The following is an 18094-nucleotide window of genomic DNA, read 5'->3' on the forward strand; positions in this document are numbered from 1 at the left end:
CATAGTAATCAATATATATAATAATATATATTGACTAGCGATAGACCCTGCTTATTATCAGCTAGTACTTCATGAATACTAGTCAAAAATAACTTGCAAATATAAATGTATAAATGAAATAAATGATACATAAATGTGTGTGTCACCCTTAAAAACAGTATCAATAACAAGACCTCCCACAGATTTCCCGTGAATTCATTTACAAGTTACTGCTTATTTTAAGTCCATGAGATAAATTCTGTGGAATTCACTTTTTGTAGTCAGATATAGCCCCCTCCAAATAAATAAAGTTTTAAAAATAATAAAAATATAAAAAAGAAATAGCCCCTGTGGACATTTCTGTCCAAGTTTCAGAGTCTGAAAAATTCACATTATTCTATTTCAACTTCCATCATAGAAATATAATTACCCTTTTGACACTTCCTTGACAATTTTGAAATTTAAAGAAAAGGAGGCAGTTAGGGGAAAATGACTTCAAAATGTAAATTAATGCAGGAAAGAGCCTTACCTCTGTAACAAACAAACTCTGTGCTTCCTCTTCCGCCTTCGCAGGCACTGTTGAGCATATGTATCGACCCTGTCGTCTCAGGATGGCCGTCTGGAAACAAAAACAGGAGGAAAAGCCTTGGGTAAGTGAAGGAGGCAGGTGCCAGCCTCAGAGTGCAGCTGTGTGCCCTGCAGCTGGCCCTGGCAGCCACAGAGTCCCTCCAGTTTCTCCCATCCAGTGCAGCTGCCTCCTTCGGTCACACACAACAGATTCCACTGGGCAGCCTCAAGTTCCAAAGCCAGGCTGGGTTACAGCTCCTGCTTCTTTCTTGATCAGGGGCCCACAGATCCCTCCAGCTCAGCCCTTCCCGCAGGGTAGAGGCCCCGTTCAAAGTCCCTAACACCCCACCCCTAAGTGCTTGATCTAGTCCCACGACACAGCATCTTACTTGTCTTAACTGCCTTTTTTTATTCTGGTAAAATATACATAAATTTACCATTTGAAACTTTTTTTTTGAGATGGAGTCTTGCTCTGTTGCCCAGGCTGGAGTGCAATGGCGGGATCTCGGCTCACTGCAACCTCCGCCTCCCAGGTTCAAGCGATTCTCCTGTCTCAGCCTCCCGAGTAGCTGGGATTACAGGCATGCGCCACCACGCCCGGTTAATTCTGTATTTTTAGTAGAGACAGGGTTTCTCCATGTTGATCAGGCTGGTCTCGAACTCCTGATCTCAGGTGATCCACCCGCCTCGGCCTCCCAAAGTGCTGGGATTACAGGCATGAGCCACCATGCCCGGCCATTTTAAACATTTTTAAGTGTACAGTTCAGTGGCATTAAGTACATTCACACAATTGTGCAACCATCACCACCATCCATCTCTTGTCATTTACATCTGTTCTTGTTCACTGCCACATCCCCAGCGCCTAAGAGCATAGATAACTAGACACACAGAAGATGCTCAATCAGTAAGTGCTAAATGAATCTATGAACTGTGAATGCTACCTCCCCTCTAAGGGACATTAGAACTGTTCGTGTTCATTAGGCTTAAATGCTTCTTTTAAATAAAATGACAGGGCAGGGGTAGCATCCTGTCTACCTCAATAACTAGGCTTAAGGTTTCCTTTTCTTTTTCTTTTTAATTTTTTATTTATTTTATTTTATTTTATTTTATTTTTTGAGACGGGTCTCGCTCTGTCGCCCAGTCTGGAGTGCAGTGGCGCAATCTCAGCTCACTGCCAGCTCCGCCTCCCGGGTTCACGCCATTCTTCTGCCTCAGCCTCCCGAGCAGCTGGGACTACAGGCGCCCACCACCATGCCTGACTAATTTTTTGTATTTTTAGTAGAGACGGGGTTTCACCGTGTTAGCCAGGATGGTCTCGATCTCCTGACCTCGTGATCTGCCCACCTCGGCCTCCCAAAGTGCTGGGATTACAGGCGTGAGCCACCGCGCCCGGCCTAATTTTTTAATTTTTTTGAGACAGAGTCTCTCTCTGTCACCCAGGCTGGAGTGCAGTGGCATGATCTCGGCTCACTGCAACCTCTGCCTCCCAAGTTCAAGTGATTGTCATGCTTCAGCCTCCTGAGTAGCTGGGACTATAGACGGGCGCCACCACACCCGCCTAATTTTTGTATTTTTAGTACAGATGGGGTTTCACCATGTTGCCCAGGCTGGTCTCAAACTCCTGAACTCAAGCAATCCACCTGCCTCAGACTCCCAAAGCACTAAGATTACAGGTGTGAGCCACCACACCCAGCCTTATTCTTTAAATAGAGATGGGGTTTCTCCATGTTGCCCAGGCTGGTCTCAAACTCCTGGGCTCAAACAATCTCCCATCTCAACCTCCCAAAGTGCTGAGATTACAGGCGTGAGCCACCATGCCCGGCCTGGGCTTCAGGTTTCAGAAAGAAATATTCTAGTTTTTTTCTCCCATGGACTGTAACCCTTAGGTACTATTAACAGATCATAGTCGACTGGGCACGGTGGCTGACGCCTGTAATCCCAATACTTTGGGAGGCTGAGGTGGGTGGATAACTTGAGGTCAGGAGTTCAAGACCAGCCTGGCCAACATGGTGAAACCCCATCTCTATTAAAAATACAAAAATATCAGCTGAGTGTAATGGTGCATGCCTATAATCCCAGCTACTCGGGAGGCTGATGGAGGAGAATCACTTGAACCCGGGAGGCGGAGGTTGCAGTAAGCCAAGATCGTGCCACTGCATTCCAGCCTGGGCAACAGAGCAAGACTCCATCTCAAAAAACAAAAACAAACAAACAAACAAAAAAACAAATCATAGTCATTAAAGCAGCATACAAGCAAACATTTTGCTAAGAGAATCTACCCTGTTAGCTCTTCATGGCAAATGACTACACTGGGATCTCACAGCATTGGTCCTGGCAGTTTCCCTTCTTCCTTTGGTTAGAGGTGGCTTTGGGTCAAACCTCTGCTCCCTTATCCCTCCAGCCTAGGTGGAGAACTTCAGGGCATGTGTTTTGTGTACAATTTATTTCCTGCCTGTATTTTCTCTCTCTGTTGTGTCTGCTTCACCTATATTTATTCTTTTCTTGCACTGTGTGTATCTTTGAAAGTAATCTTAAAGCCTATTTTTAGAATAAGGCTCCCCATTCTAAAGGAGTGGAAGAAATGAATTCTGTTCTTCACCAAAGTCCTTGGCAGGTAAATTATTTATTCCTTCAGCCTCCTGGGTCCTGACTTCTTTGTAAGTATTACAAAGAAACAGTGACCTTTATTACACATCTGTTCTTGTGAAATGCCACAGAGATGAGTGACCATAAGCATGGAAGACAGGCGCAATCTGTACAAAAAGCTACAAAGCAATATACTGTATATATATAGACTGTCACAACTGTTATGAAGGACGGGTGCTACTTCAAAAAGTATACATTCTATGTTCCCACTTACTGTGTTATGATCTGATTTATCTGGGTCTTTCAAGATTTTTGAAACTAATTATCATACTTTTAAAACATTCATGAAATAGCTCACATCAAGAAATAGGACTATTAGGGTCACTTCTAGGCCATTCTTCATCCTAACATTAAGAAGAAAAAATTTATGACAAAAATTTCCCAGTAGAATAACCAACTCAAGAAACTTTAATTATGGGACACTTTTCCAAACACCCCTCTAAGGTGAGAAAAATAAAAGGAAATAGTTCTTTTTTATTCTCTCATATCAAAGTCCCATTATGTTCTCACTTGGAAAAAAAAAAGTAACTTTAAATTATTAAACAGAATCCTGAATTTTTTTTCCTTCATGTATTTTCCACAGGAGGAGAGAAACCTGAGTTTTAACAGATAAGATAGCATGATGTTTCTCATTTTTAAACGAGGTTTACACATTAACCATTACTCATCAATTCCTAACCTTGATTTTAACAAAGAATAGTTTTCTGACCAGACAGAGCCCTTTTTCTCCCGCAGAGACTTCATCCAATTAAACTAAACTAGGTGTGCTTCTTTAGTACATACGTAGTGTAGCATAAGTGCTATTTCTTTGTGCATGTCTTGAACTACACACTATTCGATCTCTTTCAGATAATCTCCAAAGATGGCTGCTATCCTTCCTCGTCTATGCATAGTGCTCTGTACACCAAAAGGCACAGCCTGTCTCCCCTCTCCCTGAATCTGGGCTGGCTTTCACCAACAAAATGAGATAGAAGGAATGATGATCAGTTATAAACCTAGCCTTTGTTGTTGTTGTTGTTGTTGTTGTTGTTTGAAACAGTATCTCACTCAGTCACCCAAGATGGAGTGCAGTGGGGCAATCACAGCTCAGTGCAACCTCGCCGTTCTGGGCTCAAGTGATCCTCCCACTTCAGCCTCCCAAGTAGCTGGGACCACAGGCATGAGCCACCATGCCTGGCTAATTTTTGAATTTTTGGAGAGATGGGGAGGGGGGGGTCTCACCATTTTGTCCAGGCTGGTCTTGAACTCCTGGGCTCAAGCAATCCTCCCACCTCAGCCTCCCAAAGTGCTGGGATTATAGGCATGAGCCATCGCACCGGGCCCAAATCTAGCCTTTAGAAAAACTGGGAGCTTCCGTTACCTCCTTCTTGGAAGCCAGTCACCATATAAGTTCTACCATCTTGAGACCACCATGGTGACAGGAAGTACAAGGTAGCCATAAAGAGGATATATACAAGATGCCCCACCATCTCCCAGCTGGTCTCAGCTATCGCAGGCGAGATACTACAATGTGAGTGAAGAACCATCTTGGACATTCCAGTTCCTACAGACAGTGTAAAACAGAAGAACCACCCAGCTGAGCCTTGACCAGATTTTAGAATTGTAAAAAATAATAAATTATTGCCTTAAGTTACGAAGCTGTGGGATGGTTTGTTACTCAACAACAGAAAACCAAAACAAGATTGTAAGACACTAGGAACATCTCCAAGTTACAGTACTGAAGAATACTGCCATTTTCATGAAAATGGATTTCAAATACTAGCTACACTACAGAGTTAAGACAGAAGAACTGAGGAGATACACTATGCTGCAATCTCATTTCCACAGTCACCCTTCCACTCAAGTCAATGCCACAAAAGAGGTCAAGTAAGATACAGTAAATGCCTGTTGGATCTTGAGAGTAGTTTGTAGTGTCTTAGGAAAAACATTCTACTGATCATTTAAGGACTCAGCATAAATGTTACTTTACCCATTCATCTATCCATCTATCCACACCTTACTGGGTCCCTACTTTCTTCCGGACACTGAGCTAGCAGTTGGAGACACAAAGTTTAATAAAATATATTTGCTATTCTTTTAAAGCTTACAGTCTGATGAAAGAGGATGATGAGGAAATAATTATTAGAGTATGATAAGTACAGAAGAGTATAGAGAAAAGAGCACAGAAGCACAGGATGATATGAGAGAAAAAAGTTAGGGCGTCTAAATTCAGTAAGGTAGAGAAGAGGACATCAAGAAAAGGTACACTGAGGGAAAGCTAAAATTAACTTAAGCTAAACTGTAAAGGATGAGCACAAGTCATATGCAGTACAAAATGAAGAGAAACATGGAGATAAACTTGCCCTTGGGAAGTTCAAAGCACAAAATTAAGATATAATGAATGAGATTAACTCTTTGCCAATAAATAAATAAATAAATATATCCATTAAGTCCTAGAACTAAAAACTTAAGTCAAAGGAAAAACTGCCTAGAATTCTTACTGATCTTGAATTAAACAACACTAAAAGTCCACATCTGGGATAAGAATAGGCCAACAGAAAGAACCAGGCTTCCATGGCTGGAGGAATTCTGTCAGTGTCTCTATCACTATTTCAGAGAAAGGTTGGAGCTGGGCGTGGTGGCTCACACCTGTAATCCCAGCACTTTGAGGGGGCTGAGGCAGGCAGATCACTTGAGATCAGGAGTTCAAGACCAGCCTAGCCAACATGGTGAAACCCCATCTCTACCAAAAATACAAAAATCAGGCAGCGGGATGGCGCACGCCTGTAGTCTCAGCTACTTGGGAGGCTGAGGCACAAGAATCGCTTGAACTCAGGAGGTGGAGGTCACAGTGAGCCAAGACTACGCCACTGCACTCCAGACTGGGTGACAGAATGAGAGCCTGTCTCAAAAAATAAATAAAAAATAATAATAAAAGAAAGGTTGGAACCCATTAGGCTGGACCCATGGGGGAGGGGAGGACTACCAGGCTTGGCACCAATGGGGCCGTCAATGTTTGATACCACCAGCTGCTAAGGTCTTCTAATTCATTGCCCTTGCTCTGAGTACAGCCTCACTGAGCCACTTGTTTATAATATGCTTCCCATTTAGACTTTCCTACTGGGAGAAAATGCACAGCCAGTATAGTATTCTGATCTGCTTGTGAATTCTAGTTCTCAATGCATATTAATAAAATGACATTCTGGTTTGTGCTCTTGTGGGGTTGCCTGCAACAAGTCAGTTCCCCTGAACCTGAAACACTCTGGGTGACCAAATCCCATCTTTGGACTTGCAAACCTGAGGTCTGATCCTGTACCATGGTGACCTTATAAACCACCCCGAGACCTGTCTGAACAGCTAGTCAACCCTGACTCCATTATCCAAAACTCTCCTGTACCCACATGCCCTTCTTTACCCCACCAGATTGCAAATTCCTTTGAGAACAGGAGATACATCTTCCTATTTCTAGCTATGTGCTAAATACTCGATAAATGTTTCAAGAATGAGTAAATACACTTTGGGAGGCCGAGGTGGGAGGACTGCTTGAGACCAGGAGTTCGAGACCAACCTGGGCAACATAGCGTGACCTTGTCTCTACTAAAAATAAAAAAAATTACCCAGGCATGGTGTCATGCGCCTCGAGTCCAAGCTACTCAGGAGGCTGAAATGGGGGGATCTCTTGAGACCAGAAGTTCGAGGCTGCAGTGAGCTGTGACTAGGCCACTGTACTACAGCCTGGGTGATGGAGTGAGACACTGTCTCAAACAAACAAACAAAAAAGAAACAAAAAAAAGAATGAATAAAGCAGTCAATGGAGACAGAAATAGGAACCTACCAATAACCATCCATTACTTGCATATAAGTTTTTTCTCCCTATTATTACAAAAAGTTATCTGGTCCATTATAGGAACTGACAAGGGAAGACTATAGCATGTGAGCACTCTTTAAATTTCTCCACAGATTTTATGTATTAAAAGTCATATTCAGATAATCATCTACTTTATGCCAAACTAATTCACACTAAATTTCTATAGTTTTATTTATTTAGCTTATAGCGAAGTCCAAGTCAATACTAAGAGACTTATATTCCAAAAGCACTAAAGCCCTTCTCAACAATAAGCCAAGTTTTCTTTTTCATAGCTGTGGCATTCTTTTCTACTTTTCTATCAGTTAAAATCATATTTCTGCTAAAAGATAGGTCTATATCCACTTTATATAGACCCAATGCCCAACATCATTTGAATGCCCAATATAAAGGTGGGCATTCATAGCATACCAGTCCTATGTCTATGTTTGGAAACAAGCCATTTCCATTCCGCTAATAAATCTGTACATTTGAAAAGGGAAAGGGGAAAAAACATTTCACACCATAATTAGTGTAATATGGATCTGAAAATTAAACCTAAACATTGCTAGCATCTCACACAACTATTTGGATAGAAATCTTCACAGCACAAACATAATTTCAAAATAAAAGCCCTTTACCAAGGTATGCACCTGCAAGAAAGAAAAGGAAAAGAAAAAGAAAAAAAGAAAGATATGTAGATAGATAGATAGATGATCGATAGACAGATAGGTAGATAAAAGCCCTTTCCTAGCTATTATAACAGAAGGTAAATTATTTTCAGTCAGTATTATTACTTAGGTTAAACACGTAGCCTTTGACACTAAGAAATTCTTAGTTACCTTCAGCAAATATAGACAGGAGTCTTATAGGAAGTTCCACAAAATCACAGGCATAATTAAAAAGGAAGAAAAAAGGGTGACATCCTTTCCCAAAGGGCTCACATGAGGATGCACAGACACCTGAGAGCCCCAGTCTCAATATTTATGGGACAGTTTTTTGTTTTGCTTTTTTTTTTTTTTTTAACAGAATGAGCTAGAAAAGCACAGAGTTGCTCCCAGAATAAAAAGAGTGAAATTTACAACTGTCTCCGAGTCTAGTTTGGAATGACAAATTTCAAATAGATCCTTTTTACTTAAAAAAAGAAAAGTTTTTTCCTCTTAGTTGAAATGATCTCCTCCAAACACTGGGGTTACGGTGATGTTTCTGAGCCACTGTGGGAAGCCACTTAGCCCTGGGCAGCAGGGCAGGCCCACCTAAAGGGAGCGAGTGGAGGTACCTGTTTCCTCACCTGGGCCGACCCCTGGGGCCTCTGGCATTTCCTGCTTCTATCATCACTCACTGCTCTCTCTGCAGCTTAAATGTGGAATCCCTCTCTCCTAACGACATTCCTGACCCCAACCTGGCCGGGGCTCTGTCTGGCCTCCATCAGTGGCAGCCAATACGTTACCCTGACCCCACTGAAGCTGGAGATTCTGAGAAGCTCATGTTTCAAACCACAAGAAATGTGAAGCGAATCGTTTCATTCAACTTCTGATCTTAGAATTTGAGAAATGATATTGGAAAGAGATTTGAGTTGAGAGCCAGGAAACCTGAGTCCTTACCCCAGCTCTGCCTCTAATTAGCTGTGCAGTCTTGGGGGATATTTGAACTTTCCACATCCACAGAACAGTCTTCTAGGATCTCTAGGTTTCCTTTGTGGTTTAAAAATCCCACAGTTCTGTGAATATGGAATTCTAAGTCTGTTCCTCTCAAATGGTGTATCTGAGTGCTGGAAATTGCTTTGTAAGAAACTAAAACATAAAAGGCATCCAGAAAAAAGAAAAAAGATGAATACCATATTTGCTTTGAATTACAGTTGCATTACCTTAATTATTTTTCTTTATGGAAAGAATCGTTGGGTAAAAGGGAGGGAAGCTTCACTATGTAGATTTAAATAAATATAAGAGTGAGTATTAACAAAGATTTCTATTATTTTTCTAACCCTCTCAACTCATGGCACTGGATTTTTTAATCAATTACTTTACAATGGGCTTAAACTATGACAAAACAGCCCTCTTAACTCCTGGTGGGAAGTATGCAAATCCTTGGGATATTTAAAACATCATATTTTATAAAATTTTAATTAAAAGACCAACAATAGGCCCACCCTTGCCCCGGGACCATATGAGCAATGAGCTAAAGACAATCTGCCAGAGAAGTGGGTGGGCTGTAACCTGAGCCAGCTGCTGGAACCGGTGACAAAGTGTCTCCACATCTCTGCTGCTCAAAGGTGCAGAGAGCTGGGAGTGTCCTCCCTCAACAGAGAAACAAACACCAGGGACAGCCCAAAAGGGGAGCACAGGCTCTGATGCAGGAAGAGATGAGGAGTACCCAGCAGCCTCCCAGGTAGTTCTCGAGAGCCAACCCGAGGAAAGGGGAGACCACAGCGCTCCAACTGAGACACTGAGTCAGGACAGGGGAAGATGCTTCTCTTCAGGAGGAAACTGTCAGTGAGAGCAGGACTGCAGACCTAGGGAGCTGGAGGGTAATTTCAGGGTACCTGGGGTCCTGCCTCTAAGATGGTCTACTCTCTGAGGACTGAGGATGACCTAAAATCAGAGAGAAGAAGGCCCGGGGTCCACAGTGACCACCTGTTAGAGAAGCCCAGCAGGCCTCAGACCCCATCAATTCCAGTCTACCCTTAGGCTAAACTGTGGAGCCATCAATCCTCTCTCCCCTCTTTGTAATCTCATGTAAAGCATCCATGCTTGTGCTTATTTTTGTGCTTGTTTTCATTTACTTAGAACTATGCCTTCAAACACCTGAGGACCTTATGCATTTGTCAGAGAAATAGTACTTGAATCTGCTGAAGGAAGGGCAGATCTTAGGGTGGGCCTGGGGCGGGGGCAAGGCACAGTATGCAGAGCTCAGGAGACGGCGGGACCTGGATGCAGCCAAAAAGCAAAGCCCAGGAGGTTCGAGCAAGACTGAGCTCTTCCGGAGCATTCCCTGGGCCTGGCCCATCTCCCTCACTGAGTTAACCCTAGGTTCAATTGTTATTGTTCTCAGCTGGGCCAAATGGAGAGCATCCACGTCCATGTTCCAAAGTTATCTCTGATTGCAAACTACTCCCTCTCAGATGGCTCACAAGAGCTCCTTCCTTTTGTCTCTAGGCCTCAGCCAAACTGCATGGTGCCTCACGTCTCTGTAGAATTATGTCCCTTTGATATCTGCTGGAAACCCCACTTGGTTGCACTGGTCTGTACATTAAATATTTTGTATCGAGTGCAGTATTAAACATTACTATTCAACAACTCTGGGAACATCACTGAAACTTACTGAGCGCAGAGGTGGTGAAACCTTTCCAAGTTATCTGGCAGATGCATTTGTTTCAGAGCATATGACTTGCTTTTTGAGAGGATTCAGTACCAAGCTAGACGGGAAACTAAAATTTACACAGGGCGTTCCCATATTTTACCTCACAATTCATGTCTTGGCAGTTAACCCACGATGTTCTATTAATGTTAGACAAATTCCATTTTCAGGCAAGCGATGCCTAAAGAGCCTCGATGTTTAATTCCCTAATAATTAAGAAAAGGAGCAAAGCACAGGACAGAGAGGCTGAAGAAGGAATTCCATTTAGGTTTCTGGAAGGGATTTAATGAAAGCCAATTCCCAAGGAACACATTTAAAACATTACAAGGGCTGAGTTTTTTTGTTGTTTTTTAAGAGATAGGGTCTCGCTCTGTTGCCTAGGCTGGAGTACAGTGGTGTGATCATGGCTCACTGCAGCCTTGACCTTCTAGGCTCAAGCGATCATCCCACCTTGGCCCCCCAAAGTGCTAGGATTACAGGTGTGACTCACTGCAGCTAGCTGGGCTGAGTCTTGATACGAGCAGAGAATTATACATTTCTCATGGACTATTTGAGCCTAAGCTCACCTAACATAGATTCTATAATCCATCTTGTTGTGGTCTTGAGGTGGGGGGGCCTTCTCTGCCTCTCTAACTGCTCCTCTTCACTGGCACCTGCATGGTCCCCCATTTCTTTCTCTGGTCCTTCAACAGTGCCACCCTTCACTCTGCCTGATGTCAAAGTACCCACAGCGAAGCACAAACCACAGTGCAGCACCCTAACCGGTAGGCCCACCTTCCCTCCATCATCCCTCTTATCTATTCTCTGCACACCTGCCATCTGTCTTTCTAAATCTCTCATCTGATAGCATCATGCCTCAGCTGAAATTCTTTCAGTGACGCCTCATTGCCACCAGAATAAAATCCAAACTCCTCAGCATGACCGAAGACCTTTTGTGACCAACTGTACTAACTTTTCTGGACTCTTCTGCCCCTTTCCAACAGTCCAGCAACATGGACTATTTCTGATTCCCTAATGCACCAGGCCCCTCTGACTGACACCAAGTTGCTCAGACTGGTCTCAGGAACACGTACCATTCTGCTAAGATTACTCAAAGATACTTCTGTGTCTCCTGCCAGACTTGAGAATCTGACCATGTTATTCATCTCTAATTCTCCAATACCCAGCAGAACACCTGGCACAAGATGAATGTTGCTGAGTAAATGGGAAGTTGGGACTTTAAAAGAGGGACTGCACAATTTAGTTGTGAGATCACATGAGGTTCCAAATGAGACAGTGTCTCAGCAACACGTGAGACTTTAGATAGTTCCTTTCACCAAATAATGTACTGCTTCCTGAAAAGTCAGATTTCAGTAGACTTTGAGAGTCATATGAATTTCATTCTGCCACCTTCTCAAATCCCTTAAATGGAAGAGCACACGATTGTTTATTAAAATGCAGTAAACTAAATAACATAAATGTTCAGAACCCTTAATAACTAGTTATGAATTAAGTGCATTTTTGTAAAGAATTATATTTTTTTTGGTCTTACAAAGAAGCAATTTTAAAATCACTTGCTAAGTACTACTGCACAGCTGAGGACAGGAGAGTTACCCAGAAAACCAGGAGTAGCCTTGTGGTCATTTGGGGCCCAAGTGGTATGTCTGCCTTCCCATTTAGTAAGGGATTGAGCCTGCTGAACAACTAAAGTTGAGGATGGCAACTAAAAACAGCCTCCTCAAAAATAAAATGACATTCCCTAGAGGCGAGAATAGAGGCTGTAATAAGCTCCCTAGTAACCTGGCGTCTGCCCAGCAATGGAAGGGCAGTAGCAAGGGCGTGCAGAGCTCTCCTGGATGGTAGTTATCTCTTTGGATTCTCAAACATCTGTGAGAACCAAATTTTAGGGGAAATATCATCACTGAATTACAGATTAAGAAAAGTGAGTTTTAGGAAGGTTTATCACTTATGAAAGGATCAGAGTAATAAGAGACAGACCTGAGTTAAAACCCCTGTGGACTTACGACTAAATCTTGGGTCCTGTCACTACCTCTAGTGTCTAAAGCACCTACCAACTCTTTCATGTGCATTGCACTCAACCTTGAGGTAGGTGTAAGTAAGTGTACTTTCTTTACTTTCTTTTGTTTTCCAGTTGTCTGTATGTGTCTCTGGTTTTTTTTTTTTTTTTTTTTTTTTTTGAGACAGAGTCTCGCTCTGTCCTCCTAGGCTGGAGTGCAGTGGCGCGATCTTGGCTCACTGCAAGATCCGCCTCCCAGGTTCACGCCATTCTCCTGCCTCAGCCTCCCGAGTAGCTGGGACTACAGGCGCCCGCCAGCACGCCCGGCTAATTTTTTGTATTTTAAGTAGAGACGGGGTTTCGCCGTGTTAGCCAGGATGGTCTCGATCTCCTGACCTCGTGATCTGCCCACCTCGGCCTCCCAAAGTTCTGGGATTACAGGCGTGAGCCACCGCGCCCAGCTGGTTGTCTTTCTTTAGAATTCTATTTTAGTTGCTAAAAGGACCATAATTCTGTGTGAACATCTAGCACAGTGGATATGCTTCAAGTTAAAACATGTCCATCACAGTTACGTGTTGCATAACGCTAGAGATACATTCTGAGAAATGCATCATTGGGTGACTTCGTCCTTGTGCAGACTTGATAAAGTGTACTTACACAAACCTAGATGGTATAGCCTACCACACACCTAGGCTATAGGGTGTAGCCTATTGCTCCTAGGCCACAAACCTGTACAACATGGGACTGTGCTGACTACTGTAGGGAGACGTAACACAATGGAAGTATGTGTGTACCTAAACATATCTACACACGGAAAAGGTATGGTAAAATACAGCATTATAATTTGATGGGACCACCAATGTTGACTGAAAGGTCATTATGCAGTGCATGACTGTATTTATACATCTCGATACACCAATGAACTTTCCTTCGGGACTTGTCTTAGGAAGACATACTCCCTACTGTGCCACCCATCATCCATATGTAAGGTTTCACTTATGCACTGAGTATAATTTCACTCAAATCCCTCTGAGTTGACCAGCGCCACACTGCTCCTGTCAGAGCAGCATTTCAGCTCCTGGGCTGCCATCCAGAGTCTTACTTCAAACACAGTGGAGAGTCAGCTTTGTAGATATAATGCTAAGCAGATGGGGAAGGCACTGTGACTCAAGACTTCTGACATCAGGGGACTTTGATAAACTTACTGAATCTGTCCTCTTTGGATCTCATGCACACACTCGAGGGTGTTGCTCAAACCCATGTGGGACACACTCAATATTATCTAGGTTCTTCCAGGCAACCCTGGTAGAAAAAGGCAGAGATACAGACATAGCTGGACTTGTTTTTGTTTTAGGAACCATAGAGATTTTGTGCCTGGTCATACGTTAAATGACATCTAGGAATTCTGAGGCCAAAACCTGGATTTCCATTTCCTTTGAGGACTCTTTGTTTGTGTGTGTTCGTTTCTGCATGCAAACTTACTGTGTCTACTTTACTTCTACTCCCATGATTTGCCACCTTGAGATATGCTCTAATGACCTCAAAGGCCACTGGTGCCAAGATCTCATATCCATTCATTTGTGTAATACCTATTAAGTGCCTACGATGGATAAAATACTATTGTAGGAATGTTGGCAAATGTAAACATGAATTTTCAAAAAACTATGGTTTACAATTTAAAAAAAAATTACAGCTTTCTAGTCTCATGGAGGCTTTATTTTCTATTTAGGGGAAAAAAAGCAGTTTCATAGTTACAAATAATCATAATAAAGAGGGATGGGGATGAATGCTAGAGACACAGTATATACTTCATAAATTTCCATCTGATTAAGCTACCCCTGACGGAAGATATCATCCTTAGTTCAAATCTTCCTCTATCCATGCCTGTTGATCACCTTTAATATCCTAAGACATATACACTAATCACATAGATAAAATTGTCCTTCTATGCCTCATTGGTTTGCAAATATGGTCTGCATTTATCCAATTCCACCAATTGTAGAATTTTACCATTCTCTCTGACATATTTAAAATGTCAGCTAAATGTTATTTTAAAAAGAAAAGAAGAATGTGACCTCTCATGGGAAACACAAACATGCAATGATGGACTACTGGGTTCATCGATATCCTTCATTCAGGATAAGAGAATAACATCTTACATTTACTTGATGTATACAGGTGCTATTTCATACGTGTGTGCTCTCTTTCATCTAGTTACATGTGTAGTTAATGTCAACTACCCACTTGATCCTAGGTTTTCCTGAGCACAACATGGAGCAAAAATCATGTCACAGTGTCCACTATATGAGAAAAAAAAAAAAAAAAAAAGCTACTACCCTCAGCAGGCTGAGGAAAAAAAAAATAAAGAAAATGATGAAATACTTTGTAAGCATAAAAATCAACACACTGATCTTGTACCCTAACTGTTTCAGCAGGAGGCATCACGGTTCCGCTGAGTTCTCTGGCTCCTGAGGGCACCATTACACTGTGTTCCATGTGCGTGTCCTGCTCCCGCATAACATGTTCAATCACATCCCCTACAGTCCTATGCCAGGGCACATGGGGACACAGCTGCCCACACACCCTCCCCTGCCTGTAACAGTTCATGGGGCTGCAGAGGGATACCCTGGGAACAGTGAGGAAGGCGGGAGAACCCTTTGAGGTGCCAATCAGCTGAACCTCACTTAAGGACAGCGGGGTCATGACCAGATCATCCTCCTAGCCTATCAGGCCTCCACCTTCATTTAGAAAGGTTGGCACAAATACAAAGTTAATTATGCTTCCCCAATATGTTTCTGTGGTTGCTGATTTGGACTCAGGCATAGAAGATGTTTTTCAGAAGCAGTTTTCATCTTTAACACTTCCTTCAGTTTAGGAAAATAACACTGAATTTGCACAGTCCAATGCTGATCTTCTTGAAGTTTGGTGAGCTAAGCAAGATGGTTTTAAACAAATTAAAGAACAAATGAATCAGTCAAGGAAACAATGATTCTAAATGTTTGTAAATCACTTCCTTTTCCTACAATATTTCTAATAAGAAAGCTTGTAACATACATCTTCCAGGGACCTGGGAATCCAGCTCAAGCTTAAATGCTCAAAATAGCCACTTGAAGAGCTCTACCTTTAACTTCGTATTTCAATTTGATATTATATCTGATTGACGTTTAGTAGGCCTGGTAAGTGGGCTGAATGTACATCTACGATTTTCTGAATTTCTTCCAAATGATTTAATGCTTTGTTACATGCTGATTCTCCTCACCCAAGAGCCATCTGAAGTCACTCCGCCATGGTCCATGTTGTCACTACACCTTCCTCCCGTGAGCTCTCAGACACTGACATGTCCCTTCCCTGAGTGTGCCCTGGTACTCCTCAAACTACCCCACACCAAGTATTTTTGCTCTTTCATCCTCTGGGCCCTCTAGTGTCTTCTTTTCCCAGTCCAGGGTCCACCTCCAAAGACTCTCCAGCCTTGACTCCCTGGGAGGTCATTTTAGGACCTTGGGTCACTCACTCTCACCTACATCCTGCCACCATCACAGCCATCCATCCTCTGCTTTCTCTTCTCTATTCCCAGGTGACTGACATTTCCAACAAGGCTAATTGTTTTCACTGAAATCTTAAGTGGAAAGACCCCCCTCTTGGTTGATAATTCATTTGTTTAATTCTACAAATATTTATTGAATATCTACCACTTGTTCTACATGCTTAAAAACTAAGATCCCTGCCTCCTGGAGTTTACATAAGAAGCAAGAACATATACCAGTGTGAGAAGCTGTTAAGAGACAGGGAGAGAAAAAAAGAAATCAGAGCAAGGTAGAGAGGACCAGCAAGGCCAAAGAGGGGTGGAGCTGTAGCAGTCAGCAACAGCCTCATTGCAAAGGTCAGATTTGGAAAAAGGTTTGCAGGGGGCAAGAGATAGCCAGGTAAAGAATTTCCAGGGGCAGGATAGGTCCCAAGCCAGGAGCCTGCCTCACGGGGTAGACAGGAGCCCAAAGAGGCCAGTGTGGCTGCAGAGAGACAGCGGATGGTGAGAGAGGCGGGCTGGGAGAAGGCCTGGGAGTAAATGGGAAACAAGATCACAGGGACCCTTGGGCCACTGTAAGGCCTTTGCTGGGGGATTCTGAACACAGGAATGATATCCTCTGACTCACTTTTTAAACAGTCTCTCTAGCTACACTGTTAGGACAGACTGGAAGAGGGCAAGGAGAGAACCCAGAAGACTTGAGAGGAGTCTCTCGCATTAATCCAGGTAAGAGGGACAGACAAAGGCTGTGGCGATGGTTCCAACAGGGGGAGAACAAGCTGGTGAGACTTGACTCCCCCTGCCACTCTCCATGGCCTGCTTTCCAAACCCTTACTCATCCAAGCTCCCCCTGCCCCAGGCCAGCCTGACATTAGCTCCCTCAGCACAATCTGCCGCTACACTTCTCAATACGCAATGCTCTCCTTCCATTTGGAGCTGGCAGTATTTCTCCTTCCTCAACTCCTCCTCTAAAAGACCCTCAATTCCCTCCCCAGAGACCCCATGCGGAACCCTGCTTCAAAACTCAGACCACATTATCCTATATCTTCGATCTCTTCTCCATGCCTGGGTTTCACCCTTCTCAGCTCATTCTTGCTTTCCCAATCCTGGTAAAACCTCCCGCAGACCTTGTCACTGCTCTGAGCCACTCTGATTTCTTCTTTCTGTTTCCAGCTTACTCTAACCTGTGTCTCCCCACTCACTTCTTTACCCCTTCCTGGTCACCAACTCCACCGCCCTTTCCCGGGACCTCCCTAGCCATGGAGAGACTGTCTGCCCTCTCTGCCTGCCTTCTTCCAACTCTTCTTCTCCATTTCCTGGTTCTTATCCTAACTTCTGTCTCTGCTTCCCCTGCTTTTTCCTAAATGAAGGCACTAGCCCAGGCTTCAGTACGTCATGCTCTCGGCCCCTTTCATGCCTGTCTCACTTTTCTGTGGATGAGTCCAGATCTTCCTTTTTAAACACCTCTCTCAGGGCTGGACTTCTGCGTTTCCAGCCACTTCAAGAGCTGACAGCACCTGGGTGTTCCACTAAACTCTCAAATAATACTGCCCCAGTAGATTCCCATGGGACTAGATTTATGTCATGACACTGGTCCTAGTCCCCTGCTTATTGAGACATACCTTTATCTCCTCTCCTAAGTTATGAGCATTTTGAAAGCAAGGATCCTAGCTTATCTTTATGATTCCAAGCACCTCACAAAGCTGAGTCCTTTCACAAGTCGTTTAAGAATAAACATAAGTTAAATAAATATACCCTTAAGCTCAGCTGATCAGTGCTACCTGAAAAGTAAGCTTTTCTTTTTAAGGACTATGTGATGATAATTAAAAAAAAAAAAATCAATCACTATTTCCTGTAAAAGGCATTACTTGAACTAGAATTAAAATTCTCATATCCTGAAGGTTTAGATGTGTCTATTCAGAATTTTTTTTTTTTTTTTTGAGACGGACTTTCACTCTCATTGCTTAGGCTGGAGTTGCAATGGCACAATCTTGGCTCACTGTAACCTCCGCCTCCCGGGTTCAAGTGTCCTGCCTCATCCTCCCAAGTAGCTGGGATTACAGGCGCCCGCCACTACGCCCAGATAATTTTTGTATTTTTGGTAGAGACAGGGTTTCACCATGTTGGCCAGGCTGGTCTCAAACTCCTGACCTCAGGTAATCTGCCCGCCTCAGCCTCCCAAAGTGCTGGGATTACAGGCGTG

General features: G+C 43.2%; 1 protein-coding gene across 43 annotated transcripts in view; it reads right to left on the reverse strand.

Annotated features, from left to right (window-relative positions):
* DOCK9 (dedicator of cytokinesis 9) overlaps positions 1 to 18094 on the reverse strand; it is a 292065-nt gene that overhangs the window by 135087 nt on the left and 138884 nt on the right. For all 43 annotated transcript variants that reach the window (XM_057299611.2, XM_055096929.2, XM_055096933.2 and 40 more), the window contains exon 3: positions 509 to 598. In XM_057299611.2, the coding sequence (XP_057155594.2) occupies positions 509 to 598 (90 nt within the window). The remainder of the gene's footprint in view (positions 1 to 508; positions 599 to 18094) is intronic.

Source organism: Pan paniscus, chromosome 14 (assembly GCF_029289425.2).
Source record: "Pan paniscus chromosome 14, NHGRI_mPanPan1-v2.0_pri, whole genome shotgun sequence".
NCBI classification, from domain to species: domain Eukaryota; kingdom Metazoa; phylum Chordata; class Mammalia; order Primates; family Hominidae; genus Pan; species Pan paniscus.